We start from the raw sequence: 27,466 nt of genomic DNA, 5'->3' as shown, positions 1-27,466 counted from the left end.
TTACACACTACTTTTCATACTAACAAACATGTCTATTTTATCATTCCATAGATAATATGCGGTAATTGCTTATATATTCAAATATTAAATTTGGGCACTGTATATCTTTAATATTGTTTAAATGACGTTCTTTTATTCAAAATAACATAATATGATAATTATGAATGTGTACGATATAAACTACATAGCAAAACTTGCTTTATACATCAAAAACAAACAAGTCCGATCTGCCTTTTTGAAGATGATGACAGATTTAATGTTAAAAATGGCCGACATTTTGATGACGTCATAACTCGATCCTGTCGCAGAATTCAGAAAGAACTTAGAAAGAACTTCAGACATAACGGAACAGATTGATATATGTCGCCATTCATCTTTTTTCCAATCGCACGTGATCCAAAATATGGTTCTAAGCAAATACACTTAGTCTAAAAGAATGAATTGTATGCTTCATTATTTTTAAGTTGACGTTAGAATAACACTACCTTTAGGCTGACATGTGGGCACTGTGCTCCAAACACCTGTCTCAAGGCATTTAACTGTAGTAGTATTGCTGTGATCGGGAAATTCATAACCTTTGTCGCAATGAATATGAGCTCCTGAATTGCCATATATATGATAGTGCTGTTCATTAGAAGACAATTGTGTATGACCTGTCATGTGAAATGTTCCACAATCTGCAATGTGAACAAATGGTATTTCTTATTGAAATGTGGTTCATTTAATGTTTAATATATTACAGCAAAAAGACATACCTCTCTAAAAGTAGGCTTTGTAACTAAATAACAAGGATCGGATGCTACGTATGTAATAAGCACTGATGCAATAAAATTGTTTCTAATGAAGGACTGGTATGTGTCATTATTTTTATAACTAAATGTTAGGATAATTCTACCTTTAGGCTGACATAAGGGTACATTGCTCCAAACACCTGTGTCAAGACATTTTGCTGTCGTAATATTACTGTGATCGGGAAACTCATAGCCAGTGTCGCATTGAATATGAGCTCCAGAATTGCCATATATATGATAGTCCTGTTCGTTCGTTGACAGGCTTGTGTGCTCTTTCACATCATATATTCCACAATCTGCAATGTAAACAAATGGTATTTCTTATTGAAATGTGATTTCTTTGCTGTTGAACCTTATATATCAGAAACATATACCTGTATAGCAGCATGCTTAGTATCTTAATAACACAAATACCGGATTATCATAGAAAAAGTTATACATCATAAATCATGTGTCTCCTTGCTTTCTTCAAATATCAACAGCAGGCATGATTTCATTTTTTCTCATTTAGGACCCTCAGATGATCAACACAGCCCACTAGTTACGGATTTATTATAGTGACATTCCACTTCATTACTGACTTGATACTTTACTTTAATATTTAAACATGACATTATCAATACTTCTGCCCTGGCATGAGGTTATTATATTCCAAGCGTCTGTGACGAGGCATTTATCTTTTCTAATACATTTTTCATAAAGAAACTAATTTCCTTTCTTCCAATGAATAATTGCTCCTAAATATTCGTATATAATTATTACATTAGTTTAAGTCGATATATGAAAACTTTGTATGATCAGTTACTTTCAATATTCCACAATCTGTTAAGAAAATAAAATACAAATTTGTAATTGCCATGTACATTCTACCTGTCCGTTCGGCCTTTTACATCAAGGAGCGGAGGATACCTTTGTAAAAAACATATAAAAAAATTTCTTTTATAGAATGAATACTATGTTTCAGTATTTGTTAAACTTGACGTTAGAATAACCCTACCTTTAGGCTGACATGTGGGCACTGTGCTCCAAGCACCTGTCTCAAGGCATTTAACTGTAGTAGTATTGCTGTGATCGGGAAACTCATAGCCTTTGACGCAATGAATATGAGCTCCTGAATTGCCATATATATGATAGTTCTGTTCATTAGAAGACAATTGTGTATGACCTGTCACGTGAAATGTTCCACAATCTGCAATGTGAACAAATGGTATTTCTTACTGAAATGTGATTCATATTGTTTAATCTATTACAGCAAAAAGACATACCTCTTTAAAAGTAGGCTTTGTAACTAAATAACAAAAGTGCCGCGTAATTCTAGAAAAAGCTATACATCGTCAATCATGTATGTCTTTGTTTATTTTCTAATCTTCAGAGCAGGCATGATTGCATCTTTTCTCATTTAGCATCTTAAAACGATCAACAGCGCCAATTCATTACAGATATATTATTGTGACCTTCCACTGTATAACTGACTTGTTATACTACCTTGATGTCTATATTATCATTCCATAGATAATATGCAGTAATTGCTTAAATATTCAAATATGATATTTGAGCACAGTATGTCTTTAATATTGTTTGACGTCATAACTCGATCCAGTCGCAGAATTCAAACTTGCGACGTGGCTTAGAAAAAACTTCAGACCTAACGGAACAGATTGGTATATGTCGCCATTAATCTTTTTTCCAATTGCACGGGACCCAAAACATGGCTCTAAGCAAATACACTATAAGTGTTCCATGGCATTTTTCATGTATGTTTTTAGATTTAAGTTAGTTCTGCTTGCTCGGATCAGATTTTTTTTTCTACGATGTAGAATTTGTTAAAATCATATTTAAAAAAAAAATCTTAGTATACTTAGAAAAGTCGGCAAAAATAGGGTCGTTTGCTCGATTTTTTCCTAAACTGATTTGATTTCTTTTTATCTAACACAAGCTTCATAATGGGATTCTATGGGAAAATCACAATTTTGGTAAGGTTTTCGCGAATACAATTTTCCCTGCAATGTAGATTTTAATAAAACCACTCACAGTCGTAAATAAACATATGGCCTATGATATGGTGAAATATAATGTATAGGTCCGTGTACTTGTTTTCGAGATAATTGCCCATGATTAAAAAGATCAGCGTGTGCGTGCATTACATCTGATTTTAAGACATTTATTTTGGAATTATTTAACGTGTTAGATGTTTTAATATTAAGATTAACCTTAGAAAGATAGTAACCTTGCCGTTTTAATAAATTTACCCACATGTTTCCATTAATCATAAAATGATTTCCATTGCCGTACGCCGAATCCAGGCATTATTCAACGTTTTCCAGGATAAATGTAGTTACACCATTACTTTCAGTTTATCAAACGTGCAGAACTACCTTAAGTTCACAGTTACTTTGATCTTTGATATGTGTACACCAATATAACATGCGTCATATGTAGACAACAGAAAACCATCCTATGACACTTGACTTGCATAGGCTTTCAAGGTCGGAACTGCGCTGTTGGACGTTTGTTTACTGGCATACACACCCAAATACACTAGAGTCTTTTGACAAAGCTTATTTGCCACTTTTACATGCTCTTTCCTTATTATTGATCAAAAAGAACACTGGCCAACTGACCTTTTGTCTTATCTCCGTTCAATGTTTTGACACCAATAAGCACTGGTTGAAATTGGCATCGTAGGTTAAAACTGCCTATGTATTGGTTTTATCATCGCACAGACTGTCAAAACGACATTCCGACATAAGCAAGGCAATATAAGATTTGGGTGAGAAGTATAAAAATACTCAATACTGGTACTTATGATAATCCCGGACAGATGATAAAGTCGACCACCTTGGAAATATTCGATTGCAATCGGTTATTTATAAAATTGAACACACCATCTAATAGTTTTCACTTACGTACAACACCAACTGGTGTAAACAAAAACAAAATTGGTAAATATTCTGTATTAATAAATGACTTATATTTATTTGTATAAGAAATATATATCCAAAATTACTGGGGAAGAAGGTGTTTTTTGCTTATGCTCACTGCCGAAACATGAAGGCCTGACATTGGGTCACTTTTCATTACTTGATCAGGAATGACTGTTGCAGCTTTTTGAGAAAGTTTCAATATAATAATACGAAGAAATTTTTGTAAATGACAAAGTGGTCGAATTTATCATCAGTCAACGTTCATACAGACCCCATTTTACAAACCCTTACAGGGCCTCACTTCGTATGAGTTTGCGAACTAAATATAAAGTTAGTAGTATAAGAAATGGGGTTTCTGGGACACATTTTTCAATTTTAATTAGCCTACCCGATTCACTAAGCACACTTTGAACTTGCCCTAAGTTTCTGTCTTAAAATACTAACTCGGTGCATTTATACCCTGAAAATCTTTGCTGGACGTAAGGTTGAAGGGATAAAATGAAAACCAAGGTCCACTCAAATTGAAAACAACAATTAAACAGAAAAAACCGGAAGAAAATGTCCTTATTAATTAAAATAATTTATAATTGTTTGTTCATTTACTCTTTGATTGTTAATTTTTAAGTATTTTATACAGTAAATCATACAACGGTACTTTGTCTTGTAACATTTTTATGAAAAATAAACAATAATATCCACAGTGTGTACTTGTTTTGTCTTGATATTGTATGACTTAAATTTAAATACATATAATATAGATGAGTTTACAAAAAAAATATATTGTTTGAAAGAAAGAAGATTTACTGATAATATAAATCCTCATTATGTTACAGCAAAAAACAGGAAAAGAATGATAATGGCTACCTGTTCATCTTGTGGAAGAATGAAATCAAAGTTTGTTAAAAGTACAGGGGGCAATCTATATATTCACAAAGCAATGTTACCTTTATTACCTAAGAAAGGTTTGACACCTCCAGGATATAACTATTGTGGGTCGGGAAATCCTTTAGATAATGGACCTCCTGTTAATGAACTAGACGCAGTATGTACGGACTACGACTTTTGCTACGACAGCGGTGTAAAAAAATGTACATGTGACAAGAAAATGCTTTCCAATTTAAAGAACACTAAATCAAAAACATTTGGAGAAAAGATTGCAAAACATTTAGTTGTAAAACCTGCAATTAAAACGAAATACAAACTTGGGCTTGGACAAAAGTAAAAAAACGGGAAAAAGGGGTAGAGTATTTACTTGGACGTAAGTCCTTGGAAGCTAAGAGCATACTCAAAAAGGCCACCGAAATAACTGCAGAGCCGGTAACTCTGAGCTACCGCTGGAGTGATGAATTAGCAGAAGAATTACACAAACCAATTAAAAGAAATTTAGGAAACGAAGAGTGATTGTCCATGACATTGATGATACTTGGTCAGCTGATTTAGTTGACATGCAAGCTTTTTCAAAATATAATAAAGGAGTAAAGTACTTGTTAACCGTTATTGATATATTCAGTAAATATGCTTGGGTTGTTCCATTAAAGAATAAAACTGGAGAATCTGTTACTGAAGCATTTAATAAAATAGTTTCAGAAGGTAGAACACCAACAAATTTATGGGTAGATGAAGGAAACGAATTTTATAATAAAAAGCTTGAATCATTTTTGAATAAAAATAAGATTAACATGTATCATACATTTAATAAAGGAAAAGCTGTAGTAATCGAGAGATTTAATAGAAGTTTAAAAAGAATAATGTGGAAATATTTTACAGCAAATAATACTTACACTTATTTAGATAATTTACAGGATATGGTTGACAAATATAACAAAAGAAAACATTCTAATATAAAAATGACACCGACTGAAGCCAGTAAAAACTTAAATAAAGGTACTGTTTACTTTAATTTATATGGTAATTTAAAGATACCAAAGAGTAAAGCAAAATTTAAAATTCGCTTCAACAAACTTAAAAGACATTTTGAAAAAGGATATACACCAAACTGGACAGAGGAGGTATTTATAATTCACGGAATTAATAATACAAATCCCAGAACATACACTATAAAAGATTTAAATGATGAAATAATTCAGGGTTCTTTTTATGAACAAGAACTTTTACCTACTACACAAGAAGTTTTTAGAATAGAAAAAGTTACCAGACGAGACTATAAGAAAAAACAAGCTTTAGTAAAATGGAAAGGTTACAATGAAAAATTTAATAGTTGGGTTCCGTTTAGTGAATTGGAAGAAATTTAAATTGAAAATATATTATATAAATGAGTAATAAAAATCTAATTTCTAATAATGGAATAGAAACAATAGATCAATTAATTATTCACTTAACTAAACTAGCTGCTGCTTACAGAAAAAGTTATGTTTTGTGGAAGAGTAAATACAGGATTACAGATTACAGCAGCTATCTTTGGCTGCTCAGCTGCATTAGCACTTGTTCCAGCTATTCCTATATTTGTAGCAGTTGCTGGTGCTGTTCCATCAATAATTACTATACTTATTAATAGACTAAAAGTTGAAGACAAAAAAACTATTTTAAAATTGCATCAATACAAATAAAACAACTTATAACAAAAGCACACATTGGAAAAATAAATAAAGAAGAAGAGACAAAAGTTATTCAGGATATTTTTACAATACTGTTAGAAATGCAGAAAGAAAAAAATTATTCAATGCCTTTTGAAATATATATGAAGGAATTTAAACTTAACGGATATAAAAGTAAAAAAGAAGAAGAGTTATATTAAAGATTTTTTCTATAAGTATTTTATATAAATGAGAAAAATTATATCAGTCGAAGGTAATATTGCATCAGGAAAAAGTACGTTTTCAGATATTATTGAAAAATATAATCCTAATTTTAATATAATTCCAGAACCAATTTATGAATGGCAAAATGTTATGAACCCAAGCGGAAATTCATATAACCTTTTCGAACTTGCTGCTCAAGAACCTCTAAAATATTCATTTCCTTTTCAATTAGCAATTTTAAACAGTCACATAAAAATGTTAAATTCTGCTAAAAACTTTGATGGTGTTTCTTTTCTTGAGCGATGTTATTTAACTAACAGCAATGATATTACAAAACAATATCACGACAACGATGTTATAAATGACCCCGAGTGGGCAGTATACAATCTTTTCTTAATTGATCATGTTATTAAAATACATGGAAAAACCCAATTGATGCTTTTATTTATATTAAAACCGATCCTAAAATATGTTTCCAAAGACTTCAAAAAAGAAACAGAACTGAAGAAAACAGAGTTGGTTTAGATTATTTAGAAAAACTATACAAATTACACGAAGAATGGTTTAATAGAATATTTCAAGAAGGTATTAAAATTTTAACAGTTGATAACAATTTAGAAAAAATAACTTTAAAATCTTATTCAAAAGATATAGATAATATTACCTATTTTTTAAATGTTCTTTAGGTGTGTTTTTTAAAGATTTTTTCTATAAGTATATTATATATAGATGGTTAATAGAAAAGTAGATAGATAGTAGAAATTATCTAGCACTTTAGAAGAAATAATGAATCCAGACAAAAATTCATATAAAAAAGTTCTTAAAAGAAGAAATGGTATTAAATACTGGTTAAATCAAATAGTTAGCGATGAATATAAAAATCATATCATTGATAAATTACAAAATGTTATAGATCCTTATCTTTTAAAAAATAATTTATTTGAATGGGACTGTGGTTGTTTATTAACTGAAGAAGAAAATGCCGAAAGGTTATGTGATTGTCCCAGACAAATAATTATCGAAACAATCTTAAAAAAGTTATTGTAACTGAATTAGATACCAATAATGAAAAAACATATAAAAGCACTTACAAAGCATCCAAAGAACTTAGTATTAATGCTGGGTTAATAAAAATGTGTTGTGAAGGGACAAACCGAGTAAAATGTGGAATATCAAAAGTTAATGGAAAAAGATATAAATTTAAATATTATTAATTTTATTTCATTTTTGCTTGAAGATTTTTTTCTAAATATAATATATAGATGGAAATTGAGAGATCTACAAAGCAATATTATAAGAAATTTGAAATTAAAATTGAATATAGACAAGATCCAAAGAATCAATTATATTTAACTATAAACGACTCTTATGAAATACTTAAACCTGAACTTAAAACTTTAAAAGGTATAAAAATAAATATTGTACTAAAAATAACTTTTGTAAAAATGAGTAACACAGATACAATATCTAAATCAGCTTATTTTCAATCAAAGGCTTTGGAAATTATTAACACAAACGAAATAAAAAACACTTTACGTCAAGCTTTTGATGAAATAATAAATAGAATCGGTAATTGGATTTCAGAAGTAAGTGGTTGGAGAATAGAGTCAGTTGATGCTCATTATATAAATAGATATAAGTATAACCCACTGGCTGCTTCAAGTTAATTAGAATTACCAAAACCATTACAAAATCCAAAGAAATGATTAATAAATATTAAGAATGATGATAATGAATGTTTTAGATGGTGTCATTTAGCTTACAAATTTCCTGTAACAAAACATTCTGAATGAGTTTCAAATTATAAAGAGCGTAAAGAGGAACTCAATTATAAAGGAATAAAATTTCCTGTTACATTAAATCAAATACCTAAAATAGAAGTTTTAAATGATATTTCATTTAATATTTTTGGTTTTGAAGAACCTACGGGAATTTATCCATTGTACATATCAAAATATCAATACGAAGAACACTGTGACATGTTGCTAATTAATAATAACGAAATAACTGATGACGACTGTAAGTGGGTTAAAACCCCCGGGGGTTCCAAGGAACCGTCACCAGGGACCTCGGTCCATCATTATGTTTGGATAAAAGAATTTAATAGATCAATGTTTAACAAAACAAAACATAAAGAAAAAAAGCATTTCTTCAAATCATGTTTACAATGTTTTTCTCAAGAAAGAATATTAAATGAACACATACCAAATTGTTTAGCTATTAATGGTACCCAAGGCGTAAAAATGCCAAAAGAGGGAAATAAAGTACAATTTAAAAATTATCATAAAGGTTTAGCAGTACCTTTTGTAATTTATGCTGATTTTGAATCAATAACTAAAAAAGTTTTAACTGCTTTACCATCACCCGAATCTTCGTTTACTGAACCATATCAAAATCATATAGATTGTGGTTACGGTTATAAAGTTGTTTGTTGTTATGACGATGAGCTAAAGCTCTTGCCCGGCGGACATCAATATACTAAACCAACCCAGATTTATAGAGGCCCCGGCGCCGTCTACAAATTTATTGAGAAAATGCTTGAGGAAGAGGAATATTGTAAGGAAATATTTAAAGAGCACTTTAACAAAGAATTAAGAATGTCTAAAAAAAGACGAAATTGAATTTAAAAAACAAAAGTTTTGTCATATCTGTGAAAAAGAATATAAGGAAAATGAAAACCCTGTACGTGATCATTGTCATATAACAGGAAAATTCAGAGGAAGTGCTCACTCAGAATGTAATATTAATTTTAGACTAACACATAAAATTCCTGTTATTTTTCATAATTTAAGAGGTTATGACGGTCATTTTATTATGCAACAAATAGGGAAATTCAAAAAAGAAATTAATGTTATTCATAACAATATGGAAAGATATATGGCATTTATGATTTCCGACTTGGTTTTTATTGATTCATTCCAATTTATGTCTCAATCATTGGATAAAAATTCAAAGAAAAGAAGTTACCTCCTAAAAAAGAGTTTTATTCAATTTAAACCGAAACACACATATCTAATGAAGAATATGAACATGCTAAAAATGTTTGGAAGAAATTTAAAATTAAAACAATGGGAGAATATCATGATCTATATTTAAAAACTGACGTATTAATATTAGCTGATACATTCGAAAATTTTAGAAAATTATGTTTGGAGTACTACAAATAAGATCCTTGTCATTATTTTAGTAGTCCTGGTTTAGCTTGGGATGCAATGTTAAAAATGACTGGAATTCAGTTAGATTTAATAACTGATATTGATATGTATCTTTTTATTGAAAAGGGACTGAGAGGAGGAATAAGCTATATTTCAAACAATTATAGCAAAGCAAACAATAAAATTAATATCTGAAAGATTATGATCCTGAATTAGAATCTAAATACATTATGTACCTCGACGCCAATAATCTTTATGGTTGGGCCATGTGTCAACCTTTACCCTCTGGAAACTACAATTTATATCCGAAAAACAATTTAAGAAATTAATGGCAAAAGGTAAAACTAACTTTATAGTTGAATGTGATCTTGAATATCCAAAAGAATTACATGCTGTTCAGAATGATTATCCTTTGGCTCCTGAAAAAATCAAAATACCAGACGAATGGCTTTCAAATTATAGTAAAAATATTAAAACAGAATTTGAAATAGGAAAAAGTAATGTAAAAAAATTAGTTCCAACTTCAGTGAAAAAACAAAATTATGTAGTTCATTATAAAAATCTTGAACTATATACACAATTAGGGTTAAAAGTAACAAAAATACACAAAATATTAACTTTTGACGAAAGTCCTTGGTTAAAAAAATGTATTGATTTTAATACTAAAAAAAGATCTAAAGCAAAACATTCATTTGAAAAGGACATTTTTAAGTTAATGAACAACTCTGTATTCGGTAAGACGATGGAGAATTTACGCAAGAGGGTTAATATTAAATTAACTGATGATGAAAACCTTTTATTAAAATATATAGCAAAACCTTCATTTGTTAGTTCAACGATGTTTAACAAGAATTTGTTTGGTATTCATAGAATGAAAGAAAGCTTGTTATTAAACAGACCTTGTTATGTTGGAATGTGCATTCTAGATTTATCAAAATATTTAATGTATGATTTTCATTATAATAAAAACCAAAGATGCATATGAGGATTTTTATAAGGACAAAGATTTATTTGATAATAGTGATTACGATAGTAATTCAAAATTTTATTTCGACAATAATAAAAAAGAAATGGGAAAATTTAAAGATGAAGCTGCCGGTATTTCAGTCGTTGAATTTGTTGGATTACGTAGTAAAATGTATTCATATTTATGACAAAATTCACCTGGGAAGGAAAACCAGGAGATTAAAAATGTAAAGGAATTAAAAAACATGTTGTTAAGAAAACAATAGTTCATAAAAATTACAAAGATACTTTGTTTAATTCAACCCGAAGTAATCACACCTTCAAAGTTATTCGTTCTGATAAGCATAATCTTTCCAGTTATGTTATAAATAAAACATCTTTATCATGTTATGACGATACAAGATATATTCTTGATAATGGTATTGATACATTAGCTTATTCTTAAATTATAGAACCATAAATTGTTAACTGAATATTTTTACATTTAAAGAATTAATATAAATAACATCATTCATTTTAAATTGATTTGAATAATTAATAGAAATAGATTCATTTTTTCTGTTAGTTTTTACATCGTAACTTTGAAGAATTATATTTTCTTTATTTTTTAGTTGTAATTTAGCTTCTCATTTATCTAATTTAATTGCATCAACAAGAATAATTAAAATATAGTTAAAATTAATTGTTACATTATTACCATTTTGAACCAAACCAGGACTAGCATTTACAACTTTCCATTGAAATAATCCACTATCAGTATCTTGAGTATAACATGTTAAAAACAATGGAGGTTTTCTTATTTGTTTTTCTATTTTACTTACTTTTTCGTTTATATTATTGAATATTCCCATTATATAAAAAACACAGTAATTAAATTAAAGTTTTAATTAACTAAATAGAATCTGACATAACTTCCTGGTTCTATGATAAATTTACCAGAACCTTCAAATGATATTGGTAAAATAATATTTGATTGAATTGTAAACATCATTCCTTTTTTTAAATTAATTTTTTTTTTTTTTTCTTGAAAACCAATGTTTCATTTTTAACCTCAGGTTTTATATACTCTCTTCCATTTGTGTGATCGCCCCACCAATCAAAAAAATTATATCAAATGTTCTATCAGAGTTGCTAATGATAATATTTATTTCGATTATGTAATCCCCACCTTGTTGGATTTGAAAAACATCTCTTTCCCTATCTTTAAGATTATTTTCTGTATATATATGATTTGTTTTAATAAAACTTTTATAATCTGTAATCTTATTACCTCGTAATCCAAATAATTCAAATAAATCTGTGGTATTTAATGCCTTTTGTTGTAACTGTTTATCTTCAATGTCATATGTCTGAATTTGAATACGAGTATAATAAAGATTTACATGTAGTTGTTTGTTATTGTAATGTTAAAAAAGAAACACTTCACGTCTTACTGTTTTTAGTTCATCTTCTATTTCCTTGTATTTATTTTCATGTTCAAGAATTACTTCAGCTAAATCATCAAGTCGTTTTGTTGTAGCAACTTCAGAAGCAGATAAATTGTCAGGAGTATTCTTTGTTCTAGCTAATTGTGTTTCTTGTTTTAAGAAAACATTTTTTACTTTTGTAATTTCTTCTGCATTAGTGGTAATTTCTTCGGCTTTAGTAGAAATTACTTGGGTATTAGCAGTAATTGATTCTCCTTGTTTAGCTGATATTTCAACTACAAAGTCCAGATCATTTATTATTGTTTTAATTTTATTATTAAATTCGTTGATATCTTTTTGTAATATTTCTGTAAGATTACTTACGTCTGCATACTTTAAATTGTGACGTGTGTCAACAGTACTAATTAAGATTCGAAGTTGTTTCTTAAAGTTTTCTATTTTAGAATTAAGCTCTTTTTTAAGGTTATTTAATGCAGTGTCATGGTCATCACCTCTTTGTGAAGCTGCCCTTTCCAGTTCAGATTTATATTCTGCAAATTTATTTGAAAATGTATCGAGTAAATCTTGGTGTTTTTTTGTAATGTCAGTATTTAGTTTATTTATTTCTGTTCTGATTTCTAACTTATACACATTTTGTATTTTTTTCTCAGCTTCAATAATCTTGTCTTTTAGTTCTTCATGTTTAATCATGCTATCTTTTAATTCTTGAACTTGATTATATAACTTTTCAAAATTGGTTCTAAATACTTCTTTTATGTTGTCATCTGTCAAATCAGATTTCTCTTCAAGTTCTTTAATAGAATCAACCATAGCTTTCATTTCTTCTTCAATTTTGCCTTGTAATTGAATTATTAATAATTCACTCTTTTTAAAATCTTTTGTTAATTCTTCAATATTCTTTACATCTGCTTCTAGTGTCTGTTTTATACTTTTGATATCTTCAAGATTATAGTCATCTATTACACCTTGAACTTTTTTTATACATAAACCGTCTTGAAACTGCATCGTTGGGTTTATCTGGATTTCCTAGGTTTATAAGGTTATTACCTCCCATATCTAAAGCTCTGTTCATTGTGTTATCAAGTTCCTTATTTCTGTTAAGATACGATTCCGATTCTTTTTTAAGTTTTTTGAATTGTTTTTTTAGTAGCATAATCACTTAAATCAATATTAAATTTAACTTTACTTATACTGTCGGGTTCACTTATTTGTTTTACATCATTAAAAACCCCCATTATATAATTATTATATAATTCCTGTTAAGCTTTTTTTTAAAAATCTTCCTTGGTTTGTCAACATATAATAAATCATATTTTTGTTTTGTTGCATTAGCAAAAGAATCGCGGTCTATATTTTGTTCATTACAAATCATATCATTTTCCCTTTTACCTGGACTTTCAAATAAAATATAATGTGAACAGTTAATCCGAATATCTTTTGGTGTTTTATAGTAAGACTGACTTAAATAAATAACACAACAGTTTTTGTGGCGTCCTTGAATAAAGTATTTTGTTATTTCATTTTGAACCTTTTTATCTTCACATACAAAATCATCAAATATTACTACTTTTTGTTTTTCTGATTCAAGATTCTCACAGGGTTCAATTTGGTTGGGATCAACCGAATATTCGAGTATTTCATTTGGATCTACTTTAATTCTTTTTGCAATTCCATTTAAGAAATTAATTAAATCCTGATATTTAGACTGTTCTAGGTTTATAGCATATAGGTATAATTTATCATAATATATAATATGTTTTTGTAGCATATGCATTTGTGTATTTGTTTTTCCAGATCCAGAAGATCCACATATTAACATTCTAAAACATGAATCTGGCATAAAAGGATAATGTTGTTTAAAGTTATTAAATTTATCACTTTTGTATCATAATTTGGAATTTCCATTATATAATAATATTACATTATTTTACATTACCTTACATTATTTTACATTATCTTACATTATCTTACATTATTATATAAATGCAATCAAATCTTAATGAAATGAGAATAAGAAAAAACACAGTTGGGCAAAAGATGAGAAATTTAAAAAAAGAAATAATGAGAGAAAAAGTTAAAAAAGCTACAAATCGGGATATGTATAATGAAATTTATAAGCCAATTACTGAAGGAATAAAAAGTCAGAAAGAAGAATTGTCAAGTCAGTTAAAGCATTTACCGGAATTAAAGAGCAATTAGTGTTATTAGGTGATGAAGTGAAAGACATACAAACATATCAGGGTTTACCACAGCTATTCCAAGAACCACCACTAATTACATGGTCTCCTGAAGAACTGGTGAGGGAATATGAAAGAGAACAAGCTTTAAAATCGGCTTCTTATACACCGATAGATTGGGGAGATGAACCTGTCGAATGGGTTCCTCAAGATGAACTTAAGAGATTAGAAGATTATGGAAGAGAAAAGATGGGAATAACTGAAAAACCGGTATCAACAAATGATGAATCAGAAGAATCGGGGGCAAATTTAGATATAAATATCAATAAAAATGTATTATCAGAATGGGAATTACCCACATTATCAGAGTTAGCAATAAACAAAGATAAAGATTATTGGATAAAAACAAAAAAGAGGTTACCGGGAATTTAAAGAAGTGTACTCGTAGAATATATAAATACAGTAAAGAAAACCCAGATAAAAAAATTAAATTTACAGATGATTTAAGACTCAGAGGTATTTGGAAAGGGAATAAGATATCATAATTCATATAAAGTTTCACCAAATGGTCAATATGGAAATTTAATTATTGATCTTAATAAACTTTATAGTCAAAACAAATTGATTGCTAAGGATCAAAGAACTGGAAAAGAAGTTATTAACGCCAAAGTAGATAATGATTTGATTGATTTGATTAATAAAAGATATAACAATAATAAAAAACATTCAATTCATTCAAGAAAAATATTCAAAAAATTAACAGAAAAATCAGGATTACCTGTCAATAAAAGATCTATGAAATTCAAAAAATTAATTAGAGGACAAGGTTATGACGTTTGTCCATGTAATCCAGAAGAATTGGTTGATGACTTGGAGTTAATTTGTGGTTCAATTGGTGCTGGAAATAATAATGAAGAACTAAAAAATGAAGGTATTAGGGTAGTAGACCGATTATTAAAAATGAATAAATTGTTACCAGAACAACATGAAATGTTATATAAAAAATATTTTTCTTGAATATATAAATGGAACAAAAAATAGTATTAAGTTCTGAAACAGTTAAAGATGATAATAAAAATACTCCGAGTGATTTTACAATCAGATTTGGTCGTTATTTAATTTTAGATAAAAATAAAACTTATGTTGTCGGTTTGGATAGTATTAACAATATGACTTACTCTTGGCATAATATTAGTGATGAATATGATAATAAAAGAATTCGTTATAATAATGGTAAGGATTGGAAAGATATTATATTTACAAATGGTTCTTACAGTTACACAGACATCAATAATTATATAAGGGAAACGCTGATAAGTAATGGTGATTATGAATTTGATAAATCAGACATTGCTCCAATAAGTTTAGAATTTGATTTAAGTAGTTTTAAAATATTAATTTCAATTCATGATAATTTTATGTTGGATTTAAGAATGTCAAATTTTCATACATTGCTTGGGTTTGAGAAAAAGCATTCAGAAATACTGAATGAGGAACTACAACACCAAATATAACCAACTCTGTGGATACAATTTACATTCACTGTGATATTATTGATAATTCACTTGTTGACGGTAATTTTAGTGATATTATCTATGCTTTAAGTAATGCAGATTTAGCAAGAGCTTATCCATTTACAGAAGAACCAAACAGAGTTGGATATTCTGAAATTAATAAATATATTATAAATTCAATAAGAATATATATTACAGATGTATTTGGTAGAATAATTAATTTTAATGGGGTTGAAACAAATTTTACACTAATTTTAAAAGAAATTAATTAAATAAATAATTATATAGATAAATTTTACTTTTATATAATATACGAGAAAGAAAAAGGGATATTTATTTATGTTGATGCTCACACAGGAGAAGAAAATATACACGGCACAGGTATCTTTGACACTTTAACGAAATTGTTTTCAAGTGGAGTTGCATCTTCAATTAGCACAGCTGGAAAAAAAAGCTCTGGAAACAGCAGGAAAAGCAGCACTTGAAAGTGGAACAAAAAAGGTTGGAACGGAAGTCGGAAATTTAGCAGCTAATAAAATTGTTGAAAAATTTAAAAAGAAACCTGCTCCGGTGGTTGGTGATTTAATTGTTAAGGAATTACAAGAAAAGAATAACAACAAAAATAATGAGGAGGGGGATATTAATATGAGAATAAATAGAATATTGTCAGGATCGGGGACGCGTAAACGTATTAACAGATTAATTTATAAAAAATAAAATAATATATAGTATATACATGTTTAGAACAAAACAGTATTGTGAAAGATACGAACTAACTCCTATTCAATTAGATACAGCTTTAATATCTGTCTTTAGAAATGATGTTAAGCAAAAAAAAAAAACGGATATCACTTTACAATTAATGATAGAAGCTCATATTTTGATTGGTTTAATGGTTATTTTGAAGTAAGTTTTAAAGTACATAAGCTTGCTGATAGTAATAATTATGCTGATGCAGATCAGATTGCTTTAATTAATAATGCAGCTTCATTAATTGATCAGTTAGTGGTTAAACAAAATGGAAAAATTGTATATGATTGTAATAATTTATACAAGGTAGTAAATGTAAAGAATTTGGTTGAATTGTTTAAGGATTATGCAGAAACAACTGGAACAAATGAATTTATTTATTTAGATACTAATAATGTTGCTGAAAGCAGAAAAGACGAAGCTACATATAATAGTGGTTTTGCTTCTAGAAAGTTATCAATCCAGGGTGGTAATGAGGTAAATGCTAAAATTCCATTAAATAATTATTCATTTTTTCAGGGTTTAGAAACTAATATTATACCTCCAAGTCAAATTCAAATAACACTGCAGCTGACGGATGATGATGAATTAATTTTTAGAGCTAATGCCGCTGATGCTGGTAGGGTAATTGTAACAAAATTAATTCTTTGGGTTCCGCGTTTAATTTTCAATGAATTTGGACTTAATCTAATTTCTGAAAGATTTACAAAAGCAAGGTGGTCATACCTTCGGGAAATGATAACACAATCAACAGATACACGACAGACGAACATAACTTTTAGAATAACAGCTGGTGTAATAAAACCCGAACATGTGTTTGTTTATTTACAACGACCTGATAAAAGTAATGCACAAAGACAGAATCCGCATTTATTAGATACATTTAAAGCTAATGCAGCAGATAATGATTGTACATTGGAATCTTGTCGTCTTGAAGTTGGTAATGGTGTTTTTTTATCCAGAAACAGAATACACAAGTATATCAAGAATATATGATGATGTCATTAATTATTATTATAAACAAAATAATAAGACTACTGGAAGTCTGCTAAATAGATCAAACTTTTCTAATTTATTTGGATTTGTTCATTTTAACTTAGAATTTAAAAAGGAAGTAATTACAGAAGATCCTAAGCATATTACATTAACAGCTAAATTAAATGTTCAGCCGACAGCACATGTCCGTGTTTATGCAATTTTATTGTATGAAGAAACAGTTGAAATAAATACTATTGGAAATGAACTTGTTATTGTTTAAATTAAATTAAAATAAAGTAAAAATTAAAATAAATTTTAAATATATAATGACATCAAATTATATTGAATATAAAGTTAACCCTACAGATGGACAAAAGAAAAATTTAGCACAAGCTTATAATAATAAAATTCCACATACTTTTAGATTAAAGCATGAACAATTACGTGGAAACTTCCCTTTACTTTTAACAAAAACACAAATTAATCAAACTGAAAAGTCTATTAGAAATAATAAGGGATTAGAAATTACAATTTCAAAAAAAACAAATGTCCAGTTAAGGTCAAAATGGTGGATTTTTAGGAGCTTTGGCTGGTTTGTTAGGAAAAACAATTCTTCCAATGGCAGCAAAAATAGCTCCAAAAATATTAGCTCCTCCAGGCATTGGTGCTTTGTCAGGGCTTGCCAGTACTGGTGTAAGTAAAATATTTGGAAATGGTATGATTTCAGTAGCTAATAATAAGCGAAACATAATATCACCATATCTTACACCTAATCAAAGAAAGCAACTAGTAGGATCTGGAGTGATTAAATTAACACAAAAACAGAAACAAAATGGTGGGTTCCTGGGTATGCTGGCTGCTAGTCTAGGGATACCTTTGATTACATCTTTGTTAAGTGGGAAAGGACTACAGATTGATTCTCATAGGAGACCTTACAGACGAATTCTTATAGTAAAAAAAATTAAAATTTATAAACAAACCAATTTCTAACTTTGAAATTGATCAATGGGTTAAACAACTCGGTATTAAAAACTTTAGGGGTGTATTTAGTAAAAATAATTTACCAAAATCAAAGTCGAATAATGAATGTGGAATTATAAATTTGGACGACTCTGTTGGACCTGGAACACATTGGGTTTGTTACTTAAATACTTTGTACTTTGATCCATTTGGACTTCCTCCTCCGAAAGAAGTAATTAAATATATACCCGGAGTCAAGTATAACAACATAAAATATCAAGACAAAACAAGTACACACTGTGGATATTATTGTTTATTTTTCATAAAAATGTTACAAGATGGTATAAATATTTATGATTTACTGTATAAAATACTAAAAATTAACAATCAAAGAGTAAATGAAGAAACAATTATAAATTATTTTAATTAATAAGGACATTTTCTTCCGTTTTTTTCTGTTTAATTGTTGTTTTCAATGTGAGTGGACCTTGGTTTTCATTTTATCCCTTCAACCTTACGTCCATCAAAGATTTTCAGGGTATAAATGCACCGAGTTAGTATTTTAAGACAGAAACTTAGGGTAAGATCAAAGTGTGCTTAGTGAATCGGGTAGGCTAATTAAAATTGAAAAAAGTGTCCCAGAACCCCCATTTCTTATACTACTAAAGTTGAATTATGTAAAATTTTTCAGCAAATGTTAAGCTTTATTTTGATACCGACCATTGATTACAATTTGCAGAAATAAAAAAGTTACAGGTAAAAAAATCTCATTTTCTGTTTGGGTTTATCATCAGTACCAGTATACCTTTTTTAAATAATTAAAGCCACAATTTTTATTATTAAATAAATGTCATTCACAAATTTTAAAGTTCATAGGTTTCATCATTATTATTTTCTCCTTAATATGATCTTTTTTAACACGATAATTTAAAGAATATAATTTCCAGCTTTTTAAAAAGTATAGCAGATCTACATTATTTGTCTTTGGCTGATATTCCTAGAATAGCCTAGTAGGTCAAATAAATCTCCCTGAAATGATGTTCGTGGAACACGTTACTCCTAAGTTCAAATTTTGTCCTAAGTTGGCTTCGTGAAACGGGCCCCAGAGTACAAAGATTATTGATGAAATTTTACATTACCAATTACACGGTGCGTATGCATATCGGATCCCTCTCTGTGGTAAATGAGAAAACGGAACCCTCTCTATTCGCACATATGACCTTTTATGTGGTAAACAATGAACTCAAACGTCGCTCGGATAATCGAAATTTTCGTCCTGAACACAGGTTTGTGAATAAAGACATATGAACCACGGGAAGACGTAGCTGTATGCCCTTGCATTTTATCGTTACATTTGTTTTATCAGTTGACAAGTCCAAACGAAGAAAGACGTAGACGAAGGGTACTGGCTCGGACGAACATCGTGCCATATTTATTAAACTTATATACATGTACGACTTTTCTTGAATATAGCAAGTATCTAGTACCTTAGATTTGAAGCCGTTGAATCTCCCATCTTATTTGTAAATACACTTTATATGGTTATTTTCATCATATTTCCTAAAAACCTCCCTACTTTTGATTTCCTTAATGCACTTGATCCCTCTCGGTCGATGCAATATTGCCTCACAGGGTCCCTCTTGACTCACTGCATCCGGCACAGGAACATAAATATGGCCTGATGTTCATCTGAACTGGTACCCTCCGTCTACATTCTATCTTCGTTTAGACTTAAGATAAAAGAGCAAGGGTATATAGCTACGCCTTCCCGTTGTTCATCTGTTTTTATGCATAAGGACGAAATTTTCTTTTTTCCTGACAAAGCGGTGACGTTGGAATTTATTGTTTACCACATAGAAGGTCCTGTGCGCAAGCAGAAAGGGATCCGTTTTATCCGCACAATCCCCGCCCTATTCCCGCCTAAATTTATATATATCGTGAAAAATACCAATATTTAAATTAGAGAAATATATGACATTGTAAATGAGTTTTCGCACACAAGGTGGAGATTATATCTATTTCACCAATCTGTCTACAATACTCAAGGGAAAGTCTGCGGATATGCCGTAAATGACTCGGGTATTAAACAAATGCTAATAATGGCCAGTAATTTTAAGGTTAAGTTACCATCTACAAGACTTAGTATTGATATTTTTCTTCGTATGGACTTAAAATGATTCCATTCGTTATTCAATCAGTTAAGTTTTTCAATATTTCTGTAATGTTATAAATATTGCTCTTTTATGTATTTCGCACATGAATATGTCTTGTTGTACCACCTTACTGGTCTTTTATCGGGAAAGTAAGATTAAATATCATTAATTAAATCAACTTGTAACAACGTATATAATATACATGTAATTGAAACTATTCGGGGTTAAAAATCCATTGATAAATTGTATACTTATTTGATAAATACTTGATATCTGAAAACAAAATGATAACTTGCTTACACCTCCCAGTCAACTTCCTGGTTAAACCAGTACTGGCGAGCTGATGAGCTGAGGCTCGAATCTGCTACCTCTGGGATGAGAGTGTGTTTTTTTTTTGCTTTTTTTCACTGGGCTTCCTGATATAATATCAAAATAAACAAACTTGTCTGGTTTATGTCTGTTGGATTTTATGTCATACCAACACTGTTATGGGACATGTGGCAACTTGCAGCTTTTTGCCGGAAGGGGTTTAGCGTCAAACCGTCACAACTAAAACATCTTTTAGCGACTTTTCAGCTTTTAGTCGTGGAGGACGATCTAAGGTGCCCCTCCATACATTATTTCATCACGAGCGGGCACCTTGGTAAAGTTACCGATTTCTGTAAGCCAGCTGGATGGCTTCGTCACATGAAGGTTTTAACGAACCGACCGAGGCTCGAACCCACATCAGTTTTTTTTTCATTTGAAACCACTCGGCCGTGGAGGCCCCCTTTCGTGGTCTAGAAATGATTCGTAGCCTACGATAGTGAGGCCCCTTTAAAAACACTATGATCTTTATTTCAATGAACGCATAAAAAATAAATTATAAACAGTATCTTTTTCAGAAGTATAAAACAAAGTAGAACGGCCGGCTCCTGAAAAAAACGCACATCTGTTTAGGCACTTAAAACACAATCAGCACATGTTGTTTCTAATATAAATACGGCTTTTTTTTTCATTTCAAACAAAATTCTACATACATAAACATTTTATAGTGGATAACATATTGTTAGTGTTACCACTGTCCTTAAGTAGCGCTGGAAATAAAACAAGGCAGTCTGAACAACAGCTAAATTCCCCGCCACTGTTATGGATAGTGAAAGGGTAAACCTTTGACCTTTAACTGTGACATTAAATTTGAACTGATATGGCTGACTCATGAATTCTGCACAACATCTTGATGAGGTGATCATTTGACCCAAGTTTCATGAAAATCCTTCTAGAGGTTTAGGAGATACAGAGCTCAAATCTTTGACCTTGAGTTGTGACCTTGACTTTGAGTTGATATGGCCGACTCATGAGCTCTTGATGAGGTGATCATTTGAACCAAGTTTGATGAAAATCCTTCAAGGGGTTTAGGAGATACAGAGTGGATACAAAATGAAGGCTCAAACCTTTGACCCTAAGCTTTGACCTTGACCTTGAGCCAGCATGGCTGACTCGTACGTTATGCACATCGCTTTGATAAGGTGATCATTTGACCCAAGTTTTATAAAACTCCTTGAAGGGTTTAGGAGATATAGAGCGGACACAAAATGGAAGGCTCAAACATTTGACCTGTAGTTTTGACCTTGACCTTGAGCCGGCATGGCTGACTCATAAGTTCTGCACATTGCCTTGATGAGGTGATCGTTTGACTTAAGTTTGATGAACATCCTTCAAGGGGTTTAAGAGAAATAGAGCAGACACAAAATGGAAGGCTCAAACCTTTGACCCTCAGTTGTGACCTTGACCTTGAGCCAGCATAGCTGACTCATAGATTCTGCACATCGTCTTGATAAGGTGATCATTTGATCCAAGTTTGATGAAAATCCTTCAAGGGGTTTAGGAGATATAGAGCGGACACAAAACGGAACGCTAAAACCTTTGACCTTCAGTTGTGACCTTGACCTTGAGTCGGCATGGTTTACTTATAGATTTTGCACATTGTCTTGATGAGGTTGTCATTTGACCCAAGTTTTATAAAATTCCTTCAAGGGGTTTAGGAGATATAGAACGGACACAAAATGGAAGGCTCAAACTTTTGACCTTGAGTTGTGACCTTGACCTTGAGCCGGCATGGCTGGCTCATAGGTTCTGCACATCGTCTTGATGAGGTGATCATTTGACCCAAGTATCATGAAAATCCCTAGAGGGGTTTAGGAAATATGGAGCGGACACGAAAGTGTTACGGACAGACGGACGGACGGGCGGACGGACGGAGACCATTTCTATAACCCCCACCCCCACCACCACCACCACTTGTGGCGGGGGATTAAAAAAATGTTTTATACCACCTATATTTAGATCGTAAGAATAAAAAAAACATAAACGTATTTCTCTCTCTTATTAAAGGGATTATTTATATGTACAAAACTATATACCGGTTGTGTCAGAAGTTGCCGATGTTGTTGCTGCTCGAGTTGTACAGTTGATATAATTATTCCGCTGAATGATACACAAATGAATGATCATAAAAATAATTTTGGATATCATCTTATTTAGTTTAGTTCACCAAATGAGTGGTGAGATAAACAAGTGATGTGAAATGTACTACTCCAATCACGACATCAGTTTATCTTGAATATAGCCCAAAGAGGTTACCGATAAAAAAACTCAAGAGGTAGATGAAAACTAGATCTATTCAAAATATGGGAAAGGAAGTACTGCACGTTTACATATCAACTCATAAATATTTTGAACGATCTCCGAAATTCCATAGATATTTTTTTTGTAAAAGGTTAGTTATCTCCCAATCTGACTAAAGTACATCTCCTATTCGCTACACATAGGATCTGAGAACGACCTATTCATAGCCTCGTTCTGACGACCCTTTCGCAAGCCAATCAGAGCTTAACTTACAACATTTTGCAAATCTACCTGTAGCCTTGACTTTTGGTATTTACAATTATTATGTCGTAATGTGTCAGATAGCAGGTTAGCTCAGTCGGTTGCCCGCTTGCTTTGTAAGCGAGGGGTCCCGGGTTCGAATCCTGGAATGAACGCACATTTTCTTAACTCTTTTTTTCTTTTAGAACAAGTCGTCTGATTGGTTAAAATAAAAATGACCATACTGGAAATCCAAAATATACAGAAGACGTAGGTGAATGGGTCGTTCTCAGATCTTCGTTTAGAAGATCAAGTGCTTAAGTCAGATTGCTAATCTCCAGCATTTTCAATATTAATTATTTGTTTGAAATATATCTTTGGAAAGAATATCGTAAGAGTAAGCATTCAAACGCTAGAATCCCAAGACAAAAGTTTCTACCAGAATGAAAACAGGTTGTTCCGTTACAAAAGCCGAAAACAAAACATTACAGAAGTAGAAAATTGATCATTCAAGAACAAGTTTGGAGAATTATATAAGATACTGCCTAGAACATTGCTCAATTCATGTTTCCGCTGGTTCCGTGACTTAGGGTACATGACATTGAAACAGTAGAAGGTGATCTTGTAAGCAGTGTAGAAGTATGCATTCGGCAATTTGTTCGAAGCTGGAAATCTTGCTGAGACGTTAACAATCAGCAAGATTTCTGACTGATCAAATAACTTAGATTTCAAATTCGACCATTTAAATTGATGATTAAAGACAATCAAAATCAGCGAAGTCCAGTTATGAAACATTTGAAACAGTCTTTTTAAAAAGAAATGAAGGTATTATTTTCTAAAGATTGACCTTGACAAAAAGATCAATCGCTGTAATTACAACAACAGCAATAATAGCACGTCTTCAAATAACGGAATTTCTGTACAGCAAAAGGACGACAATCTCCATTCACAAGATGATTATCACAGGATCATTCTATCCTAAAGTACACCAGGCATGTTGGCAAAACTATCCGTGTGAAAAGCGATCGATAATCTTGACATATTCTCAAAGCTAAACATGTCTTCATGTATGGAAACAATCATACATGTCGGTGTTGTTGCTGACATTTAATTTTTTTCTTTCATCAGAAAAGGTACCCGATTATACAGACAAAATAAACATCAGGCTTGTAGGTGTACGAAAAATCTATGCATGTTAACACTACAGCAACACCAGTTAAAACATTACAATAAACAAATTAGCGGTTACTAGAATCATGAACTTTATGATTTCAGTTCGAGTTAATACTTCATGATTTAATTCCATTTTGTAGTAATACTGCCAAGTTTTTGCTAGGTCAAAGTGCTCATTTAGGCGAAAAAATGGCTTTTGGTTAGAATTTGGCTAAAATTGCTCCTACGCCCACCCCACCAAAAATAAAACCGAAAAGAAAAACAAAACAAAAAGTCGTGAAATATACAGGATATTTGAAATTTGACAAAGTACATCCTTGATATAAATCTTAAGATTTCATCTATTATAAAGCTTTCCATCTGAAAAAAGTAGATGGAACAAAAACTGTCAGGATTTGCCTTTAATTATACATTTGTGTTTGATATTTATTCCGATAATGTAAATAATGATACAAAAGTTTACGCTTTCATGAAGTTAAGCCCATACTGTAGTACGTGCAGTTTTTCTCACATTTAATCATGCATCATATTATCATCTTCCTCATTTCAAGTGAATATGTATTACTTTGTCATTCCGCTACATAACAGTACTGTTTCAAAGCAACATGTTGTCACTTACAACAATTCTTTCCATCCATTTAACAATGAAGGACGAGTTTATCCACAATGTGTGTCTATCCGTGAATTAATACTACTGAGAATGTGTTCCGTCTGTATGAATAATATGAATAATATTGGTGAAAAATTGCATCAATGCTACTACCAGATAATACATGAACCCACACAACCTGTCCGGATGTAAGCACTGCCACCGTGTCACCAGTTAAACACTCGTCGTTTGCGTCCCCATACATCAATGTCACTGTATACTTTTTACGATCAGCCATAATGCCAGCGACTAAAGTCTTGACCTTCTTACGACAAAACGCTATAGTGAACATATATGTCCCACTTACAGGTGTCGTAAACTTGCCAGTCCGTTGGTTGTAAGAATCTTCTTCGTTGAAGAGCACAGCAGGAAACACTATCGTCTGTCCATTAGAAACAACAATGTCTGAATCCAATCTTGCCTTGAATGCTACTGTCGGTGTTAAAACTTCATCTACAAGCCAGCAGAAAATGATTCATGACACATTTACATAAAGAAAGTGCACATATATTTTAATGTACATGTATATATTAAAATTATTTGAATTTCATGATATAATTTAACTGGGGAAACTTTCTTTGTTCACTCAAATTGAAACGCTCTGTAATGGAAAAAAGTTCTACCTCTAAGTCATAATTCAGACATCAATTCATACACTACAGCTCAATAATTGGTCAGTTATTAAAAAAAATAGTTGAGCTACTATGAGAACATAGCAAAATTCTAGAATATGTTTTAATTAGAAAAACAACAACAACATTTTTTCAAAAAACAAAATGTAATTTCATTTCCTACAAATTTTAGAAACTTTATTTTTAAATAAATACTTCCTAATTTTCACTGCACATCTTGCTTTACCTTCTTAATGTCAATTACCAATATTTGTAACATTATTTTACGTTTGAAATGATTGGCATTCGTCTGGGCATGTGCCTCTTTCATGAAAAAATACTTTTAAGAGCCCTGATTTATTAGAATTTCATTAATGTGTTCATAATTCAAAGCATAAATTTTACCTTTGATAGCTTGTAGTTCTTGAATCTTCTTATCAAGAATCTCAACAGTTTTGTTTTCAAGGGCTGCAAGTTTATCATCAATGTTCTTGCCATTCTCCTTTTGCTTTTCACTTACTGTCTTTGTTAATTTTGTTTCAAACGCTTCTATTCTCTGGACGTTTTGGTCGTACGTTTCGAGTTTTGTATGAAATGCCTTCAGTGTGTCATAAATTCCTGTCTTCATGTTTTCAACAGCCTTGACAGGCTGTCCCATTTCAGTTTTCATTCTCTCAATTTGAAACTCAATTCGAACCATGTTTACAAACACATTCTCTTCAAAGTCATATATTGAGTTCTTCCGAGTTGACACACATAGAAAGTAAATGAAGTAAAAATGTTTTGCAGAGCAGCATATTTGTATTCAGCTAATATATTGTAACTTCCTTCTGCACAAACGATATTTTTGAAATGTAGGAAAACTGACATGCGTTTCCTCTTGTTCGACGGCATTAATTAATTTTCAGAATGAAAATCGTATCTGCATCCTATAAACTGCTTTTATACGTTCACGTGGAAAGTATAAACAATAGAAGACACGTTTTCCATACAAAGATCAGAAAATCAACATGTCTGAAATGTACCTACTTTTCGATCCACCTCATCCATTACAGCGTATTTTGTGATTTTCAGCTTTGTTTTGTGAGATCCAGATGAAATAAATAATCATCATTCTAAATTTAATTTTCCCCGAGGATGGTTGTATGATTTGCTTGACTATTAACATGTCGTCTTTAATAATGTCAATATTATTGCCATATACTCTTCCTGTGTCAAAATCGTTTAAAATCACGATTAAAAAAAAACAACAACGAAATTTTACAAAAAAAAAAATTACACGGCAATGTTGCTTTTATGCAATCAATCATGAAAAATTTGAATTTAAAAAAATATGTCAGAAATGTCTGAAATTTACAATGGAAAATATTCTTTAGACTGATATATAAATTGTATAAGGTTTAAAGGGAAATCAAGAAACACATTGTTATGGACAATATGAATCAAACAGTTACTCACTACTGAATGCACATACCATTCAACATGGTTTAAAACCCTGTAAAATATCCATTAAAATAGGAAAAACCGTTAATTAACTCCATTAATTCTTGCATCACTTTATTTAACAGGTTTAATAATATTAATGGGTTACGTGTTAAAATACCATTAAAACACCTATTTTTGACCATGAAT

The 27,466-nt window shown here is 30.7% G+C and overlaps 2 protein-coding genes across 2 annotated transcripts; both read right to left on the bottom strand.

Annotated features, from left to right (window-relative positions):
- Positions 1-439: 439 nt before the first annotated feature.
- LOC128553003 (sushi, von Willebrand factor type A, EGF and pentraxin domain-containing protein 1-like) lies at positions 440-23,077 on the bottom strand. Its single transcript, XM_053534106.1, has 4 exons — positions 22,957-23,077; positions 1,789-1,980; positions 896-1,087; positions 440-677 (listed from the first exon to the last, which is right to left on the bottom strand). The coding sequence occupies exons 1-4, from the start codon at positions 23,066-23,068 to the stop codon at positions 460-462; spliced, it is 714 nt and encodes a 237-aa protein (XP_053390081.1). The 5' UTR covers positions 23,069-23,077; the 3' UTR covers positions 440-459.
- Positions 23,078-25,248: 2,171 nt separating this feature from the next.
- LOC128553002 (heavy metal-binding protein HIP-like) lies at positions 25,249-26,534 on the bottom strand. Its single transcript, XM_053534105.1, has 2 exons — positions 26,240-26,534; positions 25,249-25,676 (listed from the first exon to the last, which is right to left on the bottom strand). The coding sequence occupies exons 1-2, from the start codon at positions 26,532-26,534 to the stop codon at positions 25,249-25,251; spliced, it is 723 nt and encodes a 240-aa protein (XP_053390080.1).
- Between the last annotated feature and the right edge of the window lie 932 nt (positions 26,535-27,466).

This window comes from Mercenaria mercenaria, unplaced genomic scaffold (assembly GCF_021730395.1).
Source record: "Mercenaria mercenaria strain notata unplaced genomic scaffold, MADL_Memer_1 contig_3372, whole genome shotgun sequence".
Lineage (NCBI taxonomy): Eukaryota > Metazoa > Mollusca > Bivalvia > Venerida > Veneridae > Mercenaria > Mercenaria mercenaria.
The sequence above is the reverse complement of the archived record's forward strand: the minus strand, read 5'-3'. Positions and strand labels throughout refer to the sequence as shown.

What these genes read in the sequence shown, in the direction of transcription:
- LOC128553003 (XM_053534106.1), bottom strand. Translation starts at nt 23,068, where the DNA reads ATGATATCCAAAATTATTTTTATGATCATTCATTTGTGTATCATTCAG. An exon ending in GGCAACTTCTGACACAACCG is followed by an intron (nt 1,981 to 22,956) that starts GTATATAGTTTT and finishes TTCACATTGCAG; the next exon opens with ATTGTGGAACATTTCACGTG. An exon ending in ACCCTTATGTCAGCCTAAAG is followed by an intron (nt 678 to 895) that starts GTAGAATTATCC and finishes TTCACATTGCAG; the next exon opens with ATTGTGGAACATTTCACATG.
- LOC128553002 (XM_053534105.1), bottom strand. Translation starts at nt 26,534, where the DNA reads ATGGTTCGAATTGAGTTTCAAATTGAGAGAATGAAAACTGAAATGGGA. An exon ending in AGAACTACAAGCTATCAAAG is followed by an intron (nt 25,677 to 26,239) that starts GTAAAATTTATG and finishes GCTGGCTTGTAG; the next exon opens with ATGAAGTTTTAACACCGACA.